Consider the following 21,495-nt stretch of genomic DNA (forward strand, 5'->3'; position numbering starts at 1 on the left):
CACATTATTTTTCAATTAAATGTATAATGTCCAAGCTTTTTTATATTTACAATTACTAACATCTAACTAATCGTTCAGTCATCTCTTTCGTAGAACATAAGTTATCGAACACTATTACAAATATCACTACTACTCATCAATCATAACTGCAAACGAAAAACGAAATTGAGTATCGCACCGAGATTAATTCTCTGAACATAGTAATTAATTATTAATCAATCGTTCAAGAAACAATTTGGTTTAGACAAAAACGAATCGACGTCACCTAAGCAAACTAGGAGTTAATAGGAGCATCACGAAAATAGTACGTCCAGACGGGGGCCCGGCGGGCTTCCTAATAAATATCTTTGGCATGAACCAACGGAGCTCGTCGAGAATTCACACACTATTATTGCTTTGTATGCCAAATGAGTTGGTCAGTTCGTCGCGCGGGCGCGGCGAGCGCGGCGGTCATTCCCAAGCGTCGGCGTCGGCGTCGGCGCCGCCGCCGCCGCCGCCGGCCGCGCGCGCCGCCGCGGGGTCCGGCGCCGTCGGCGCGCGCGCCGCGCCGCGCCGGGCCCGCAGCTGCTCCTCGTCCTCGGGCGTGCGCATCTTGCGGAACTCGTACACTAGCGGGAAGATGCGCTCCACAGCCGACTGGACGTCGCCCACGCTGCGAGCTGAAAACGATACTATCGTTATTTTCTACCAACGAATAGTCATTTAAAGTTAGGCCCAGGACTGTCTCATTTCAAACATAGACAGAGACAATCACACTGTCTTTGTCTTACGCTAGTACTAGCACCCGAAAGAATGGTGTGAGTATAGTTTTCCTGGTTCTTACTGACTGACAAGTTGTGTTTGCCAGACTATACGACCAATTTAGAGCGGAGGCATGACTTGGCTTGCGCAACGTCATCTCCGTGGGCATACGTGCATCATCATGCATGCGGCGGCTGTTCAGTTTCTTGCTAATTCCAATACAACATTCTCGGCGCATCAGATTGTACATACACTAATGTAAGCCCAACAGAGACAACAGGCAGCGCGAAAATTAACTCGCTGTGGCACAAGACTCTACGGAGATTTTTAGAGGCGAAAGTCTGCTATGGTCGGGAAAGTGGAGAGCAAACGGGGCGACATTTCATTTCCTTTTGGAAACCACGAAATTCGATTGATTCCTATTCGAATGACTGGGATTTTCAAATTTCGATGTTCGCTTTTCGTTTCAGTAGCCTCTCAGAATTAGCCCCCCGAAAATACCATATGAAAACGAAAGCGAAGACAAACGATGACAACTTTATAACTATACCGATTAAGTTAGGATTCGGAGGGGTATAAGTTTTCCACCACGAGTTTCCATCACGACCTTTTCTTAGCTTCGTTCCAACCGAGTGTTCCTACACTCACGCATTTTTTTTCTACATTAATGTAATTTTACCCACAAATGGAAAGTTAAGTCGATTTTGACGAAGGTAGCGCGGGGAGGCTAGCTCCTGCCTAGAAATGCCCGCTTTATTTTGTGAAATCTATATATTTATAGTTTTACAGTATCTCCCCTCTTTTTTTGGAACTCTTTTATATAAATATAGGATTGCGATATTCTAGTCTAAAACACATTACATATCATCAGTACAGTATCGTCGTGTTTGTGTAGTATCAGAGCGGATGCTGTATGACATGCGACAGGAGATAACAGCCGGTCTTGGGGTAAAGGTAATTTGCTGAAACGTTGTTTAGTGTTGACTTGTATCAGTATAGTTGCGAGTAGGCTCGATACTAATGTACCGTCGGTAAATTACGAAAATTCGATGGTAGAAGTTATTAGGTCACCACATTAGATGGTTTTAAGGAACGAAACGAAAATACCGCTCGGTATTTTCGTTTCGTTCCTTAAAACCAGTACTCGAGATATAAAATTGAAGAAATTTTAACAGTACAAGGTTCAAATTTCTTCAATTCTATATATTGAGTTATCATCTTCTTCCCGCCGTGTACGGATATATGCTAAAAATGTTATGATTATGATAGTCGTAATCAACTATTTTCTAAACGTTTGTTTTTACCGTGGTTTATTGGCCCCGGGCTCACGAGACATCAACAGGAAAAAGGAGACTAATCCACGTATACAGTACAGTCGAGTTCACAAACATCTATACAAACCAATGTTCCAAAATAGTCATTTGTGACCCAAGGGAGGAAAAGTAGGAAATTGCGTGCCGCCTAAAATTGTTACCCGAGCCGAAGGCGAGGGTGGCAAACACGCGGGATGGAATGTCCTACGTTTCCTCCCGTGGTGCGCATACTATTTTTCTGCTCGACGGAGGCGGAAAGCGGCAACTTCGCTTTCCGCCCGGAGGGCAGAAAAATATATTTTCATCTCTCCTATTCCGAAAATTCATCTTTCATAGGCTGATAGCCGGGTCAAAGAAAATTAAGACGACCAAGAGTGCTCACTCCATACAACGGTTTTGTTACCAAAAATACTATTATTTTCGTAGTCTACATCTAGCGTCAAGCAGCGGAACGCTCAGTACTGCTACTCGACAATAGATTTCGCGGCAAACAAAAGTCTAATGCTCAACGATTTTCCGCTAATATTATAACCAGAGAAACCGGAGCTCTATTTTCAACTCCTACGCTTACCGGGAGCACAACACAAGCCTATTTTTAATCCCGGTCCCGCAGGTACCGGGATTAAAGATAGGCTGCGGGCGCTACGCCATTGGAAGCCCTCATCTCGGGTGTTATGGTTCAGTTTTCACCTTTGGTTAATAATTCTCCTCTAAGACACTGACGATAAGGTCGTGTGTCGTGTTCTTATATTATTGGAACGTTGGCATGTCAAGATGGGTGTAATTTTTAAATAATACCTACGACTTACAATTAACTGAAATCCAGTAATGCAACAATGATAATATAATAACCCAACCATTTATTGGTTGCTAACAACCACAATGCAGAAATGCACATCAGTATTGAAACCATAGAGGTGAACTGCGAAATTGCATGGAAAAATTATGAATGAATTCATTGATAAAGTCACCATGCACTTTTACGGCAGATGGTACAATAAGTATAGAATAGAGATGAAATGATAAAGCCAGGAGATGACCGAACGAGATGCTCTGATGGAACTTTCAGCTGGAGTAGCAGAGAAAGCGTTATAATTGTTTGTCCTTATCACTGTCTCCATTTATTTCATTCCCAATCGAAAATTTAGTATTGTTTATGGCGGGTAACAAATAACCCGACCAAATTACGTAGGTTGTTTTTGGATGTAGGAATGTTAAAACGTGTTTTTAATGTTGTCCCATTGCGTATGTATAGAAAATATGCTAGATCTATGATTGAAACTTATTACTGATTCATCATTATGTTGTAAAGTTAAAACTTTTTTGCTTTTGCATATAAGGCTTCGTCACACTGCGGAGATGAGAGGAGCCGTACGGGAATCAACCAATAGAATTGGTTGTAATTCACATCTCTTTTCCGCTTCGTTGGATCACAACCAATGCTATTAGCTGATTCCCGCACGTTTCCTCTCATCTCTGCTTCAGTGGAAAGGCCTCTTATGGGCGGATTTGGGTCGCTTGCACGTAGTGTGCGTATTACGCTGTCTTCCTCTTTCTATCAAGCGCGTGAACATTACGCCCAGCACCAGTGTGGCAAAATCCAATATTACATCTACCCTTTTGAAGGGCACTTTCTGCTGGGAGGGACAGAGAAAGGTAACTGATATTTTCCTGTCCCTCTCAGTAGAAATATAGCAATTTAAATTGTCTAATGATAAGGTAGATGTAATAAGTCTATGGCAATCGAGAATGGAACATATCCCATGTCTTATGGTAAAGAAATGATTACAAAGAAAACAAACATGAAATAAGTACCTGTTATTGTGACTCCTCCTGTAGAGAATATTTTTAATGTAGCTTTAGGATTATATAGTTTATATGTGACACCAGGGTGAAGCTCTGGTTCATAGCTGTAAAAAAAGAGATTTGTTTTTAAAACAAAGTAAGTTTAATATGATACACATAGAATAAAACTACTTGAACTTGATAATCTGAATTAGACACTTTATGTTTATTTTATCGGTCATAGACATATCAAAAAAAAATTTGACACAAATTTAAAAAAGTAGTCATATTGTGTGTTAAAATCAAGACAATACATACATGTGTATCTATAATTATTATAATTAATTGTTATGGAGGAGCCCGACTTTCTGATACAGATATAATTTACGGGGCAGTTCATATGACCCATGGCCAAGGGGAGGGGAGGGGCATGCAACATAGAAATTTTGTTCTCTAGGGGGAGGGCAGCCCCCCCCCCCCTGGCGACGCCGATGCAGTGCGAACTATTTCAGCTGCCAAACTAGGGACATTTTTTATTGACTTCTATAGTCTTCTACAATCCTCCTTGACCACTCTAAGAAGCTTTGAATATTTTAAATATCCTGTCTGATTCTATTTCAACATGTGTACCTATCATCTAAGCAAGAACTGTTACTTAATATTCAATTGTAATGAAATGCCATTATTTAATACCAGTACCTTGCAAGCAATGATTTATTATAACTCAAAATAGGTTATAGGCGTTCCAAAATTGAAGTGCTCACCTAGTGACAAATTGTTCAAGTTGTCTTTAGTCACTTCTGGGCAAACGAGAGATGTGCACATGCTAACGAGCTCCCGCTCACCGAAAGAGCTCATGTTTAACAATGAGTATGACAAAGATGAATGGAAAGTGAAAATTAATCAAATAATAGAAATAAATATAATAATAAGTATTTTTTGTGCTCCATATGTATGAGTATAACCTAAGCATAGTTATATAATATCATTGCTTGCAAGTAAACGAACTTGTTTGTCTATTTGTTCAATGTTTCACATATCTTGAAACTTAAGTCCAATGTCATGATGTCATTACACTCTGATCTGATGATGAATTCATTATTTTATAGCAATGAAACAAGTTTTGCAAATGGTTTTTCATCTATACAAGCATGTAAGAAAATTAAATTAAATTTCATTTTAATGACTTACTATTATTTGGTATGTCTGTTACTGTGTTAGTTGTTGGCGTAAGTCAGTTGTATGGGAGGTTAACATTTCTATAAAACTGGCACTTTTCACAGCAGTCTCAACCAGCAAGTCCTAAGATAGTCTGTGCGGAAAGAGTCTTCTCTTTTTGGACAGACTCTAGATATACTGCAGCCACCTAATGTGGGCATTATTTAAAAGTATATTTAGTTTCTTTTTTTTTGATTCCTGAATAATTAAGGCAGATAGTTCAAATGTACTGCCACAAACCATACCAATAAATAACAAAAGCAATACTCACTCTGCCTCCCTATATTTGTTGGAGAATGCCGTAATCCTTATTCCGAAGGGCATTCGACAGGTTCCTAATACATTGACTACGCGAAAGTTCTGGAAGCGCACTTGGAAGCCGAGCTTCTGCAGCGCGCGCGCGTACCGGCGCGCCGCGACCTTGGCCTGGTCCTCGCTGGTGGCGCCCGTGCACGTCACGCGCCCCGACGACCAGATGGACGCCGTCGTGTACGGGCGCCGGAGCTTCATCGTCACCATCCCGTTCTCGCGTCGGAACTCCACGTTTACACCGTTCAAAGCTATTTGTCTCAGGTTCAAGTGGCACTTAACACTAAAACTACACACAACATTGTTTATCATGATGTCTATTTCGGGGGTGTCCTCATCGTCGGGCGGCGCAGCGGCGTCGAGCGCCGCCGGCGGCGCCACGGCCTGCGGCTCGGGCTCCCGCGCCGGCTCGCAGTACTCGTGGTCAGGCACAATGTGATTGCTGATGCTGATGCCATTCTCTTGGATCAGCGTAGCCATGGCACCCACAGCTTGCTGGAAATAATCAATATTACTCTTGTTATATTATTTCATGCAGACATTAAAAATTGTGCATCATGTGTGTGTAAAAAGAAAATAGGTATACACCCAGGAAGATTACATCTTCAGTTCTGTAAGTTAATTCAGAAGGCTTGATTTCAATTGTCACACATTTCTACATCAAATATGAGGCAGCAGTACCTACTGGTCAAGTTAAGGAATCTTAAGACCAATCCTTACATGTAAGGAAATACCATAAACGCAATAGTTGCATTAATAAGCCTATATGGGTCAAATTCATTTTAGAAAAAGGTCACTTCTGTGGACAATACAATCAAAGTTAACGACTGGTAGATCTTAGCCTATTTTTCTTATTTAAGTGTCAAGTACTAAAAAAAAACTTTCGATGTCTATAGGACAGACGCAAACGAGTTTTCTAAAAAATATGTATGACCCATATAGGTGTATGTTTGTGCATTATTTTAGTTAGCACTGAACAATATATTATTTCAACTAAAGTTCTTTACATGTAGTGACAGAGGAGGCCCAAACTTCTCCTCCTTGGCTATGAGAGTAAAATTTAGTAAGACAAAAATATTTGACCTACTAAGTGAAAAGAGGTCAGGAATTGAATAAAACAATTCCTAAACTGGCATGCTCTCAATATTTTACTGAAAAAGGAAATGAGTCAGACCTTTTAATCAACATTGATTAAAAAACATGAAGCAGAGTACAACTATGTGAGTGGTTATCGGCAGCTTCCAGCAGTAAATCGTAAAGCAAACTTTATTGAAAATTGTTGATTGCATAACAATGGCCAATCCCAAACATGCACGTGAAACAATGAAAACAAGTTCTACTCTGCATGGATTCATATGTTATTATGCAACATTTCGCATAATTCTCCATTTTCACTACTTTTTATGAGACAGGATGGTTAGCTTGCATAAATTAAGACTATTTTAGAAAGTGTCACACTACATAGAAGTGTTCTTCATAGAAACCTCTTTTTATTATCAATATAAATATTATTTCTAAAGGATTTGCTTTAGACATTTACTAAATGATTTAGGTTCTTGAATTCATAACATGCCTCATATATATAACTCTTCAAGTGGCATATGTCATTTTGAGTTATTGGAATTCTGATTTTATTTCAATTAATCAAATTTGAAATTTAAATGACAATCAGTTGGGAGTCGACCACCTACCACTCCAGGGGATATAATGCTAGTTGAACATAAAAAAATATAACTGATGCAATTCAAAGCACAGGACAACACCCCTTCTCTATCAAATAAATTTTAAAAAACTACTTATTTTGTTCAATATAATCTGTTAAGATTTTAGAGATTCTATGTAAAGAAACACTAGGAAAAAACTAATGATTCCTTTAATGTTATTTGCAAAAGGAAGGCCTAAAATTATCCAGATACCAAATCTAGGCACAGTATAACCACAACTCAACTCTGAGCACAGTACTTGACACAAAGGAATAGTCCTATGTTCCTGACTTCAGCTTGTTCATTTGAAGTATCATTGGAATGATAACAACTTGACATTTACTGCATACCTCATAGAATACAAAACAGAATCAAATTTCGCGAGATATGAAGAAGGGATAACAATTAGGCTACTTCCCACGGCGTGGCACGACGCGAGAGCGACTATAACAGACAGATGACACTCGCACAGCTGACTGCCGGACCCCCCGCCCTCCCCGCTCGTCGCCCCCGCCCCGCATCCGCCCGACCCTGCGCGGTGCACCCTGTGGCCTACCTGCGCCCTTGTGCCGGGATTGCACTTGCACATGGTAATTTGTCTCGCGAATACTACGCACTCGATGGCCTGTTCGGAAACGGGACATCAAATTCTTTCCGCATACCTTATGCACGACATTGTCAGTCAAATCACAAGAAATCTTGCTATAATATAGTCAATATTATTCTCAGTCAAGCGATCACACTAAAATTAGTCGAAGTCAGCAGTTATTGACCCCATAACGACCTGAACCACACGTGATTGAATTAGAGTACAAAGAAAAAATATTTTCAAGTGTTAGGTAAAATAGTATAGGGTTATCCCGAGATCACTTCCCCTTTCACAGAATATTCAATGACATCAACATATCAGACCACTAAGAAGTAGGTAATATTATTACAAAATAACAAGAAAACTTAAAATAAAATGGGACAGATTCGAGCCATTCAAACTGAACAGGTGATGGTTTTAAAGGCAGGATCTGAGAATATCCGTATATATTATAATCATAAAATTGATTGAAACAACAATTACCTGAGATAATGTGTTATATTTGTCACAATTATTTTTACACCAGCAGCGAAGTAACAAATTTCATTGCAAAAAGTCAAGGTAGCATAAAAGTGAGCTGGTAATTAGATGTCCTTGCACAATAACAACTAGTTCAACTCACATAAAAACACCATCTAATAAACAGTACTTAATAAATTCTTCGATTATAAAATAAATGCAAAATTAAAAACTTATGCACATCCTGCCTAGCACCGCCATGTTCCATTCAAGACAAGTGAACGAATGAAAATGAATTTTGGATTTAATGAATGAAGGATCCTGCATGTCTATGATAAAAGAATGAATGGATTTTTGTCTATGCGTTTTTCTAATGAGCTCTACTGGAGTCCTATCGCAAAAATCGAAGTTCGTCAATTGCGGGCATTTTTCTCTGTCACGCTGATTACGTCTTAGTAAGAGTAAAAGAGAAAGATCCCCGCAATTTTCGAATTTCGATTTTCCCCGTAGGCCCCCAGACGTCCATAAATGCTTTCGTTTTGGAGACATTAGCAATTTCTCAGGTGCAACAAATTCAATCGATGTATTAAATGCCGCAATGTATCAAAAATCGCATGTGATATAAGTTGGATATAAGTGTGCTTTGTAGACTCCTTCAACTTGAAATAATACATTCACTTCCTCGGCAAAAGCATGCAAATAAGATTGAAATATAATTATATTGTACATATTTCATATTTTGGGCAGAAAATGTAAATAATATTTAACACTATAGTAAATTGTCCGATCGTTTAATAACTGCGTTATACAACACGAATGTAGTCATTTTATAATCTGTGGCCCCTCTGAGTCGCCATTGCGAACTTCTTACCTGCAGCTAACTTCATAATATTGTTCGATCATCGGTCAAGCGGTTGAATATTTCGTAATTAGACAATATTTTTAAAGCTGTGCCAATAATTACTACTATTTAGTGTTCGTTTATCAATAATATTTAGTAGAAAGGCGTTTATTCGATAGGATATATTTGCGAACGTGCATATGCTTTGTTGTGAGAACCACCTTTATCTGCTGTCATTTTGAGCTATGCAACACAATTTTTTCGACTTTTCGATAATGAAATATAACTTAGCGGTGGAATAGTGCATCTCGGATAAAACAAACGGGCAGTGGATTCCAAAGGTCGTGTACTCGTCGAGGGTTCGCGATGTGGCATCAGTGGGTGGTGTGATCTGGAGAATGTGCGGTGGCGTTTAGTGCGTGAAGACGTGAGAAAGGGTGTCAGTATGGAGGTAGTGGTGAAGGACGAGGAGCGCTTGCGGCGGCTCCGCGCGCTGGAGGAGCGGCTGTGCGACCCGCGGTCGCCGGGCAACGTGGACTCGTTGCTGGACACGGTCGCGGCGCTGGTCTCCGACTGCGATCACCCGGCCATACGCCGCATGAAGAACGTCGAGGCCTACACTAGCAGATGTAAGACACAACTTTATTTCATATAAAACCTTATTAGTATAATTTGTAACAGTTTTGTGCAAATGTATTGTTAAAGTTAGAGTTGTTAACAATGACATATCATGTACATTACATTAGTTGAGAAGTTTCTTCAACAGACAACGTAATTTCATATCAAATCATATATTATTGAGTTATAATTTATCTTTAATAAATATTCTGGAAGAAACCCCATTTCAGGGATAAGTCTTCCCTTGAAGCCTCTTTAAATAAAGTTAAGGTTTGCTAGTATAGTATAATATTGCAATTATAGTGCTCATCACTGCAGAATATTATTCTTTTGAACTAAAATATTTTGTTATCTTTTGCCAATCATGTTGATTACATTGTCATTAAACAAACTTTTATTTATACAAAACAATTGTATACTACATAGTTTTAATCATAATTGTACATACTTATAGTATGGAATTGTCATTTCATAGTGTATTAATTTAAAACTGTAATTCTGTGTAAATATTAAATAAATGAAATGAATTGAAATTGAACTGAGCGTCCATACTCCATGTATGCTTATTTTATCAGTAATAATGATTAAGGAAGCATTTATTTCATAATAAAAGTAACTCTCTTTTGTTATAGATGAAGAGTTTGCATCTGAAATTATTGATCTTCGTATGAAGGCAGCAGATTTTGACCTGATAAAAGTGATAGGTCGGGGAGCATTTGGGGAAGTGCAACTAGTCAGACACAAGTCCACACGTCAAGTATATGCCATGAAGCTGCTGAGCAAAGTAGAGATGATCAAAAGGTCAGACTCTACCTTCTTTTGGGAGGAGAGACACATAATGGCACACGCTAACTCTGAATGGATTCTCAAATTACATTTTGCCTTCCAAGACCACAAGTATCTTTACATGGTAATGGATTACATGCCTGGCGGTGATCTTGTCAGTCTCATGTCTAATTATGATATACCTGAAAAGTGGGCCAAGTTTTATACAATGGAAATAGTGCTGGCATTAGATGTAATCCATAATATGGGGTTTGTTCATCGAGATGTTAAGCCAGATAACATGCTAATTGATAAGTATGGCCACTTGAAGTTAGCAGATTTTGGCACCTGCATGAGAATGGGCCCTGACGGGCTGGTGAGGGCTAGCAATGCTGTGGGGACTCCAGATTATATTTCTCCTGAGGTCTTACAGTCCCAAAACGGAGAAGGAGTGTATGGCCGTGAATGTGATTGGTGGGCTGTGGGTATATTTTTGTATGAAATGTTAATTGGCGATCCACCCTTTTATGCTGAGAGCTTAGTAGGAACTTATGGAAAAATTATGGATCACAGGAACTCTTTACAGTTTCCTGATGATGTAGAAATATCCAAAGAGGCCAAGTCTCTTATAAGAGGGCTGCTTACAGACAGAGTTAGAAGATTAGGTAAGAATAGTGTTGACGAAATCAAGCAACACCCATTCTTTTACAATGAACAGTGGAGTTTCGATAATCTCAGAGACTCTGTGCCACCTGTAGTCCCTGAGCTGTCCAGTGATGATGACACTAAAAATTTTGATGAAATTGAGAAATCTGATGCATTAGATGAATCTTTTCCAGTGCCAAAAGCATTTGTTGGCAACCATTTACCCTTTGTGGGCTTCACTTACAATGGGGATTACCAACTGTGTGGTCGTAGGAACCAGCACACAGATGTTGTAGACACAATCTCAACCAACCATATCAACAATGTTGGTTCTGAAGCAATTTTGCAGCTAGAAAAACTTTTAGAGAGAGAGAGGGATGGCAGACGTAAACTTGAGGATAGACAAGTGAGCCTTTGCGCTCAGTTGGAAGAACTGTCTCAGAGAGAATCTCGAAGTAAAAAATTAATAGCAGACACTGACAAAGAGTTGGCATTACTTCGTCATGACCTTAAGGAAATTCAGCGCAAGGCAGAAATTGAATCAGAGTCAAGAAGAAAAGCAGAAATGAACTACAGTGAAGCAAAAAGACGGCTTGAGGAAGAACAGAACAAGCGAGCAAAAGAAATGAGTAACCTACAAAATTACAATGATAAAATCAACACCCTAGAAAAGCAGTTAACGGAATTACGCGAGAAACTAAAGCAGGAGTCGGAGGCGGCGGCTAAAGCGCGGAAACAGGCAGCAGAGATGACGGCCGCGCAGGCTGCCGCCGCCGCCGTCAGCGACGGGACAACTGCGCGTCTACGCGCGCAGCGGGACTCGCTCGAGCGCGAGCGGGCGACGTTAGCCGACGAGTTAGCCGCCGCGAAGGCCGGCAAGCAGCGCGCCGAGGCCGCCGTGGCCGAGGCGGGCGGCCGCCTCAGCGCTGCGCATGCCGAACTCGAGCGCTCGGCCGCGCGCCTGGGACAGGTGGCCAACGACAACCGCCAGCTGACGGAGCGCGTGTCGCAGCTCGAGAAGGAGTGCGCGTCGCTGGCGCACGAGCGCTCCGCCGCGCACCACCTGTACCAGCAAGAGCTCCGCGCCCACCAGGACACGCAGCGCTCGCAGCTGCTTTCCAAGCAGGAAGCCAACCTCGAGCTAGTCAAAGGTGAGTTGTCTCCTCCCTTGTCTCAGCCCGTTCCCTCTTTATTTCCTCGTATACCCCAACCTGATGAGTGCTAAATTCAGTAAAGCTAAATGTTGTTTCCCTTAAACGATTTTCATTACTTCACTTTTTGCATGCTTCAGGAACATTGGAAATGATATTTACAGGTATTGTCCAGTTTGCTAATTATCCCCGTAATTTTGCACGTATATGTTGAAAATAATTGTCAAATGTAGCCTTAAATTACCTTCCGATATCCTGGCTACGGTTATAAAACCTTAGTGATCCATTTATGTTAGCTATAACAATTTAGTCAGTGGGATCGACTACATCCAAGTTTAAACTACGCTGATGTGGCATTTATACAGCGAAATATCGCATGCAAACTCAAGATGTTTCACTCCGCCTGCCTACTTCAACATGTTTTGATGTGGCCGGTCCCTAGTTTAGAAGAAAGGATTGTATAACTGTGTGTTGGTGCCCAGCGCTACAAGCTAAGCTGAACGAAGAGAAGGCGGGGCGGCAGCGCGCCGAAGCCACGTGCCAGGAGAAGGACCGCCAGATGTCCATGCTCAACGTCGACTACCGCCAGATGCAGCAGCGCCTGCAGAAGCTGGAGGGCGAGCATCGTCAGGAAAGCGAAAAGGTAATCTATAAACTTTTATAAAGAACATATTATTTTTGTATTGTGTTTTCTGTGGCTCTGGAATCTGGAAGAGCAGGCTCTCCCACTGAACAACCGCAGTTTATCCGATCCGGCTAATATTTCCATTTTAAATTTATTCCATATCTTGTTTTATTTCAGCACGGTAGATCCTTATCAGCCACATAAATACTGTGCACAGTCCCGTGAAACCAAACATGTGGCGTCTATAATACAAGGTGCCCGTGAGCATTGCGAGAGATTTTAACGGTGCATTCCCAATGGCAACAGAAGCAAAAAATTTTATATGACTTATTGTGAAATTCGACATTTTTTTCCCCTTTTTTTGAACACATAAAACGTAATTTTTATTGATAAACACATAACCTAAAATTAACTAAAAAGTTTTTTTTTCTTTGGGGGTAGCCTCTCGAATACATTTTTTTAATTTTTCGATGTCAATCAATAGGTATGTCCAGACTAGACCTCAAAGTGGCAATACCGCAGTCAAAAATTTGTTTTGTACCGACTTATGGCGAAAAAATGATTTCGAAAAACATTTAATTATCTCTGAAACTAGGCCTAATCCAGAAAATTTTATATGACATTTTAGTTTCTAAATATTACCAGGAATGCTTAGTTAAAATGTCTCGCAATGCTCACGGGCACCTTGTATAGCATCAAGGTCTCCGTCCCTTTTCTGTTATTACCGGGAAATAGCATTTTCTGCAACAAATCCATTGGCAGACCATCAAGCTGGTGTTTTTCTCTGTAAATTTTTTTTGATTATTTTTTTATAAACGACGTAATTTTATATTGGAATATAATTTATGTGATCTTTATTTATATAAATATCTTACGCACCAATATATTTCTTGGAACGCTTACTTCATATTACGTCCCTAGGTCACCGTTTACACATTTCATAGTAAGTATGGGTGTGGGAGATGAATTACGTGTTTTGAGACACGAGTTCTAACGTGGCAAAGGGACTCTGGAAGAAAACGATTATGTTCCCAATAATCTTTCTAATCGGATTGATCGATTTCATTTGTTATTTTTTGTAGAGGTTCTGTAATACAATAACTAGTCAACAGTTCTTAGATATGTAGGTCATACCTTACAAAAATGACTGATCGGAGGATTCCAAAAACTTTTTGACAAAAAATATAACCGACTTCAGAAATTACCAAAAGCGCCATAGATGTATCTATAACATTTGAAGAGTTCCCTCAATTTCTCCAAGATCCCATCATCAGACCCCGACTTGGTGCCAACGGGACCATCTCGGGGTTATACCCGTTAGATTAAAAAAAAAATTTTGAAAATCGGTTCACGATTCTCGGAGATATCGAGTAACATACGTCAAAAAAAAAAACAGTCGACTTGAGAACCTCCTCCTTTTTTGAAGTCGGTTAAAAAAGCTAAAAGTGTAAATATTAGCAAACACACATTTATTAAAAAAAAATACCGCATTCCTGGTGTCAATGTCCTTATTGTATACAGATACCAGAGTTGTGGTCAAGTCACACACACAACAAGTTTTAATTGATAGCAGGAATTCAAATTATTTTTTGGTTTCGATATCAACCAATATTAACCAAAAAGATTTCTTCAAACTATTAAGTTTAACTGTCAACGTGCACTTAAATCATATCGATTACATCGTTCATTTACTACCTTTTCGCAACTAGCACTCTATGTAGCGGCGCGTGTAAACCTCCATTCTCCTGCCGAGAGCTGTCTACTTGATCACAGTATGTACAGTACAGAGTGAACAATCGCCTCGTTTGCAGGTGGTGGGTCTGCAAGCGGCGCTAGAGCAGGAGCGCGCCGCGCGCTGCGCCGGGGCGGGCGAGACGGCCGCGGCCGAGGCCGCCGCGCGCGCCGCCGCCGCCGAGCGCGACGCGCGCACCAGGGACCTGCACAGCGTGCGCCAGGCCCTGCACACCGCCTCGGAGAAGCTGGCCGCTGCGAGCGCTGAACGAGACATGTACTACACGAGGGTGAGTCGCTACCTATAACCTTCTAATGGCTAATATAACTAGCGGTAGCACTAGCAACCGCGCAGCCGCCGCCAAGCGTATGGAATTTTTGCAGTTATAGAATTACGCGTGATTATTCGCTCTTAACTGCCTCGGTTGCTAAGTATGAGACCGGAACATCAACCGTCTAAGTCTTCTCACTCAATGTTTCTATGCCCCTTCGACCGAGTAGTAGAGAGTTATGACACTTTTGTAACTTAAATTTGAACCACTTCCCAGTGTATGACTGGTTTCAAATTTGGTTTACTTCCGTAACTATGATTATGGCAATCATGATATTGAGCTGTTCAGATGATATAGATAGGTATCCGACTAAGTAGTCGGAAGGTAGTGGGAAAAATGGACCACCTAGGCGGCAAAACGCTGCCATTGCGGCAAATCAAGTTTATTGAGATAATTTAAAAGGTCTTGTAAAGCAATTGATAAACAGACAAATGGCAGGATGTACAGTCAGCAATCAAGTATCTACTAAAAATATCTTATACGACAGTAACTTGTAGCTACAAATGTCATACGTCGGGATGTATTTTATTTAAAATATATACGCGATATAATCCGTTTACAGAGTTTATTTCATGAGTAACCATCCCGGTAACCGAAGACAATATTACGTTGATAATTAGTAAATTATTAAGCTGAGATACCGTAGAGTAGAGAAAGGAATATAATTAAATTAAAGTAATATGAGGAATATAACCCCCATATTCCTTTTTTGTTTGTATTCAGTGTAAACAAGTACACTGTTATGGGTAGTGTACAAGTGTTATAGGTTGATTTTCATTAGTAAGTAGTTATAGTAGTTCAAGGTTATTGACCTAGTCTGACAGTTTGAACTATTTCCCTTCCTTTATCACTTGTGTAGGGAGTAGGATAACACCGTAACTAACAGAAATTTCCCTGAATAGATTTCCATTACTATACGACTCCATCAAAACTAGTCGCAATAAAAAAAATCAAAACCTTGGTTGAGACATATTTATTGAGCAACCTTTCCTCACCCGACTGCATTATAACATAACCATAAGATATGGTTATGATTTTAGCATTAGGTATGTTCGTCTGCCTATTACGTGTGTTCCTTCGTAGTGTCAAAACTACTGAGCCTATTTTAAGAAAATAATGAGGAGTCAATTGATTTGTTTTTATAGCCCTGTTGGCGGTTGACATAAGCAATATTTTTGACCGATATTGATATACAATGGTACGAATTACATACAAAAAATACTATAGGTAGTTTGAGTTTGGTTTGAGTTTTTTGTTCGTAATTTTCTTTATATCTTACAAATATTTTTTTCTTGTAACAGTTTGGTACGTAATATAAAAAAAAACTATACAACGTCTACATTAACTGAACAGATTGAAATTGATAAAAAATATATGAGTAATGTTAATTTTCTATTGAAATTCCGAGATTTTCACGAAAGAAACATATTGCTTCCTTTGCCTATAGGTTTTATGATTACATATAGTTATAGAGATTATTTCTTAAATATTTAAATAAAATTCTTGGTAAGAGTTCAGCCCCTGGTCTTAAATTATGCTAACATGATGGAAATCAGAAGTTTTTAGGACTTGTTTGTTATTAAGAATTTGTTAAGAATGTTTCAAAACAAGCGGCTTTGTTCGAGAAGAATAATTACGTTGACTAAATTTAATTTTAATTTTATAATTCACCAGAATGCACGTCTGAATATTACTGTATTAATATATTCCTTATTATTTAGCCTTAGACATGAATGCCTTTTCATTAATAACTTAACTGTGAATACATCAATGAACTTAACTATGCTTTTAGTATCTTGATGCGAACTAATCATAATCTCATCACTCCGAAATAGACCGTCCTCTCACGGACTCACGGAGTGACTCATTGTCGACAACAAACACACATAAGTATACGCCTTTTACCTTAAACGCTATACCTGCGTGTGCAGTGTCTCGAAATAAATAAACATACGATTACGTAGGCCGGCGGTTTTTCTCCCGTTAATGTCTTAGTCATGATAATGATGAGATTTGCACTGCTAATAGAATTGTTACAAGCGTCCTCACTGCGGAACGGCGTTGTGAGGGCTGTGTTGAATGTTTTATACATATATTTAATAAAACTATGTCGTTCTCAGCCAAAAAGTAGTCGGTTGTAAATAAAACGCTAGTAGTAAGAAAAACTCGTCCTTATTGTCAATTGACAAAGCGGTAATTTTCGTCTGAAAATGTAACATTCTATTAAGACGTGACGCTACAAACTGAATGCCTTAGGTCAGACAATCTAGTTCACCGCAATTATCGAAAAAGTCCGCGCTGCATGCGCTCTCGTTTAGGCGGATTCATGACTTGCCCGAATATGAATACGTAAGTGTTGTGCGGCCTTGATATTTATGACACAAACATTCCGTAGACAAACGCTGGTGTACGAATATAACTTGAAATTCTTAAATATGTATTATGACCCCGTTGGCGCCGGTGCCAGATTGTTAATATACATTTCCGGGTTCGATTCAATGAAAGTATTAAGGATTATAGCTTTCCATTATTTCCAAAATATGTTTTTCACCTTTATTTTACCTCATTTATTGTAAATTGGTTTTATATCGTGAATCACGTCATACAATGCCGCGAATAGGTAATATTTACGACTTCCAAACTAAATGGTTTTCTCGTTCGTCACTGTCACTGTGTACGAGTTGATTTAATTGGACCAATCAAACGTAGGGCTCGCTGAAAATTCCACAAACGAACCGACATACTAATTCTAGCATGCCTATTGCACGGCACGCCACGTGTGGTTAAAAGTGCTAAACATTGGATTGAATTATTCAGCTTTACAGTCCGCTCCCCTACATTTAATTGTATTATTCGCTATAGTTATGTTAACTGAAAATACGTATATTTTATTCTCTTTGAACTTCCGTCAGGCCGCATTTCGCTCGAAATTGGATATCTAGGTATTAACAGATACATGTGTGTTACCACGTGCTAGTTGTTTGCTTAAACTGCTACTGACATAATTATTAGTTCCGTCCTGTCTGCACTAAATACACTGGATGGGTAACATCTTGGGAAATATATGAAAGAAAAAAATGCAGTACTTCAGTTTTAAATGTTCGCACCCCTGAACTCAGGAGTTGAAAGTTTGGCCTAATATGCTTTTACACGCTTTATAATGTATTGTATACTTTATTATGCAACACGCCCCATGCCCTTTATTCATACTTATACTAGAAATGCGGCAAGAGCTTGTAATTATCCATATTTTTTCATGAATTTTTGTAAGGTTATTCTTGGAAATTCGAAGGGCGGGGAGGAGAAATATTTCTAAGCGAATCCCACACGGTCGGAACCGTATAACTGCTCTGGACTGCTTCTGTACAATAAAATTATTGTTACGTGATTATTCTCAGTGACGTCTTTTTCGTTGATATCAAGATTCCTACACCTACAATCGTGTACACTAATATTGTCGAGACGAACATATAAAGTGTAGTTACTGTGTGTTCATAGTATACTACAATTTAATTGTAGATTTAATTGCATTCTTATCACGAACCTCTTGACCTATAAAACTAAACCATATTGCGAGGAACGTAAATTGTCTCCGCTTTTCTACTCACACTTTATCTCTGGAATGCGACTATAGGTCCTGAAAGTACCGCCCGGAATCTCGCCTCATACGTGAACAAAGACATTGTACGTTATTTATTATAATGAAATTGTTAAATGCAAATTAGTATCATTGACGCCGGGACCATAAAATACAAGTGTTATGGCATTGTTCAGTATACAGGAATGCCCATTTCCTGCTCATCATTAACTAGTTTGACGATTATCGCAGGTTCCTAGATCACTGCGTTTGCATGTGAGATTCTGCGAAGTAAAACACTCGCGTATTGACGTTATCTGTCGAGTGAAATAATCGTCATGGCTGTTTATAATTTTATATATGTGTATGCATATGGACACTGCAAATTTAGGTCGTAATTCTGCCCTTTTAAGAATGGCAAAATTATACAATCATAATCCAGGCGCTGCGGGAGTTGACATATTTAACGGTAGACTAGAACAGTTTAAAAGGAACTTGATAAAATATGTTGGCTCACTGGATATCCCAAAGTAATTAGCCACGCATTCACAGATGCCTTAAAAATACTTAATAAAATATTTGTATATAAGTAGTGAAATATTGTCAAGTGCTAGCATTAGTTTCATTCATTTATCCGTAAGATTACTGCATGTTCACTATTGTTCACAGGTACAACACTTATATAAGTTGTGGATACCTATAATTACATAAGCATCAGTGATTGTTATATAGATTTAAGAGCATGTAAGATGTATTATCTGTTGGTAATCCTAAATAAAAAAATATAATAAAATACATTACCCTCAAATACTCGAGCTATATAACTCTAAAACACTTGCCGCTGTGTAAAAGAATACTACACGGTGTTTAGTTTTGGATTTTTCGACGGAGAAGAACAACAAAATAATTTATGTAATAACGAATAAAACTTTAATAAGAAAAATACGTAACAAGAAAAAAAAACCTTGACAAGTTTTGAGGACAAATTAATTATAGGTAGGTACTAGGAATTCGATTAAACTATTGTTCTAGAAGGGAGTGGTATGAGGCAAATTCGTGCCTTAAATAAAGTTCATTCCAAAAACAGTAGCACTGGAATAAGCGCTGGGTTGTTAGGGCACACGTCAAAGAACCTTTATCAATTATGCCATACATCGCAGTTATATGCCTCGGCATAAAGTGCACTGGGACATATGTGGACGTTATGACGGGTGATTGTGTGCGCTGCACTCGCAAATCACCTGCTCACTAGATAGAACATTTAAGATCTATTTAAGGAGTGTATGAAGTTATGTCAGAAGATGGATAAACGTGATTCTCCTGTCTTGTAATATTTTTACATTTGTACTGTTTGTCCTCTTCTTAGACTGTATCATGTACAGTCACAGACTAGGGTTTACTTAATATTGGACATGTCATACTGTTAGTATTGACAACCTTGATTAGCTTGAACCCTAAAATGCGCCACAATTAAAGTCCGTGACTGTACCTAGTGTGTATAAATACTGTCTGTCATAAATTTCAGTGTTCGTTATAATGCTGTGTAAAAATATGTTTGATTCAATAAAATAAAGACACCACAGATAGACGCCGGGATTCTAACATACTAGTATGTTAATTTGGCCAGAAATATACTTAACCGTCTCAAATTAGTACAACTAGCTGGTAATAATCGAATCCCATGGACGCATCGCCACTGATATAATTACCATGCTAATTTAGTATCTTAGCGTAAACGAATATTTGGTGGCGTTCACGTTAAACCCTTCAATTGCCGATTACTGTTTACGTGTGTAAATGAAAATGTTAACAAATAATATTTAATTATTAACTCGGCTTTTTCAGTATATAATGTTACAATGGTGAAGATGCTACAAAGTGGTGTAGCTCGTAGAGTAGTATTTTACAACTACATAGTACATATATTGTTGAAATGAAATGAAAAATCTTTATTTCCAGGCAACTATTGGCCCATTGATAGATACCTTAAAACTAGCACACAATTTATGAGATATATCTTTCAAACTAAAAACTATTATTTACTTTAACTAGCTGTCATCTCCATACAATTCATAACCTCCTCCATCAGGCGGGCCGTATGCTTGTCTGCCACCGACGTAGTATAAAAAAAAACCTTAAAACGAAAAAATGTATTGAGACGACGGCTGTCATCGTACCCAAGCAAAAAATACAATAAAACTAGCGACGGAGAATCCTCGTGTTATCCTTTATAATGCATAGTCTACTATAGGTAGTCTGCAGCTGCACTCGTACCTTACTAGACGACACAATTAGATTAGATGTGGTCCGATTTTAGCCGCAGAGTAATTATGCTTATAACTCCTAATAGGGAGCCGGTGTCAGGGCGAACTTGTGAGGATCCGTCTTATTTTAAAGCTTTTTAATGCGACATTCTTGCGAACGTACGGACAATTTACATTTCATTAAGATAATTATCTCTTATGGAGACAGGAATAGTAAATGAGCTTGAAATAAAGACTGTCATCAATGGTGCACGCATGACGTCATTTGGAAAAACCGTTTTGTATGATTTGTGATATAATTTAGTCCATATTTTCTGATTTTAACGAATAATAGCATAAATAATGTCATATTTTTTAGGATACTACTTAAATTGTTCCTTTATCCATTGTAGATGTTAATTCTAATCTTTTTTATTATTTTATTTTTATTTTTTTCATACATATATTTTTTGCCTATAAAAGTGTCCCCCTGCTGAGCAAAGTCCTTCTCTCTTTCCCGCCATTTGGTCCAATGCACACTCCCGCCACTCTTCACAAAATGTATCAAGGTCATCCCGCCATCACTGTTTTGCTCTTCATCTGCCCCCCGATCCATCCTGAATCAGAATTCTAATCATAATCAATTAATTTGGTTGCTCTATGTGTTTGTAATAGGAATTTCATTCATTAATCAGTCAATTTAATCGGATTTTTAAATTCATTGAAGAGAAACCAATACCTAATTTTGTATTGGAATACGAGAGCAATGTAGAGCTTGCCATTTGATACTAATCTAATTGCTTAAAGTATATTTGTTGCACTATGTTTGTTAACCACATATGTATTTTTT

General features: G+C 38.8%; 2 protein-coding genes across 3 annotated transcripts in view; one reads left to right on the top strand and one right to left on the bottom strand.

Moving 5' to 3' along the window:
- Positions 1–4: 4 nt before the first annotated feature.
- LOC133518037 (TATA box-binding protein-like 1) lies at positions 5–8,412 on the bottom strand. Of its 2 annotated transcripts, none has more exons than XM_061851595.1 (4): positions 8,142–8,412; positions 5,329–5,861; positions 3,870–3,964; positions 5–659 (listed from the first exon to the last, which is right to left on the bottom strand). In XM_061851595.1, exons 2-4 carry the CDS (start codon positions 5,844–5,846, stop codon positions 451–453), a joined length of 822 nt encoding a protein of 273 aa, XP_061707579.1. In that variant the 5' UTR covers positions 5,847–5,861; positions 8,142–8,412; the 3' UTR covers positions 5–450. The 2 variants fall into 2 exon arrangements, with proteins under 2 accessions (XP_061707579.1, XP_061707581.1); XM_061851597.1 differs by lacking the exon at positions 8,142–8,412 and adding an exon at positions 7,420–7,574.
- Positions 8,413–8,582: 170 nt separating this feature from the next.
- Positions 8,583–21,495, top strand: part of LOC133518039 (rho-associated protein kinase 2) — a 30,064-nt gene continuing 17,151 nt past the window's right edge. The window contains exons 1-4 of the mRNA XM_061851599.1: positions 8,583–9,587; positions 10,209–12,137; positions 12,620–12,780; positions 14,574–14,783. Of these exons, the coding sequence (XP_061707583.1) occupies positions 9,404–9,587; positions 10,209–12,137; positions 12,620–12,780; positions 14,574–14,783 (2,484 nt within the window). The 5' untranslated portion in view covers positions 8,583–9,403. The remainder of the gene's footprint in view (positions 9,588–10,208; positions 12,138–12,619; positions 12,781–14,573; positions 14,784–21,495) is intronic.

Source organism: Cydia pomonella, chromosome 5, assembly GCF_033807575.1.
Source record: "Cydia pomonella isolate Wapato2018A chromosome 5, ilCydPomo1, whole genome shotgun sequence".
NCBI lineage: Eukaryota > Metazoa > Arthropoda > Insecta > Lepidoptera > Tortricidae > Cydia > Cydia pomonella.

Excerpts from the sequence above, each read along its gene's own strand:
- LOC133518037 (XM_061851595.1), bottom strand. The coding sequence starts at position 5,846 with ATGGCTACGCTGATCCAAGAGAATGGCATCAGCATCAGCAATCACATT. Across the intron at positions 3,965-5,328 it reads AACAAATATAGGGAGGCAGA|CTATGAACCAGAGCTTCACC; the intron begins GTGAGTATTGCT and ends CTTTTTTTACAG. Across the intron at positions 660-3,869 it reads AGGAGGAGTCACAATAACAG|CTCGCAGCGTGGGCGACGTC; the intron begins GTACTTATTTCA and ends TATCGTTTTCAG.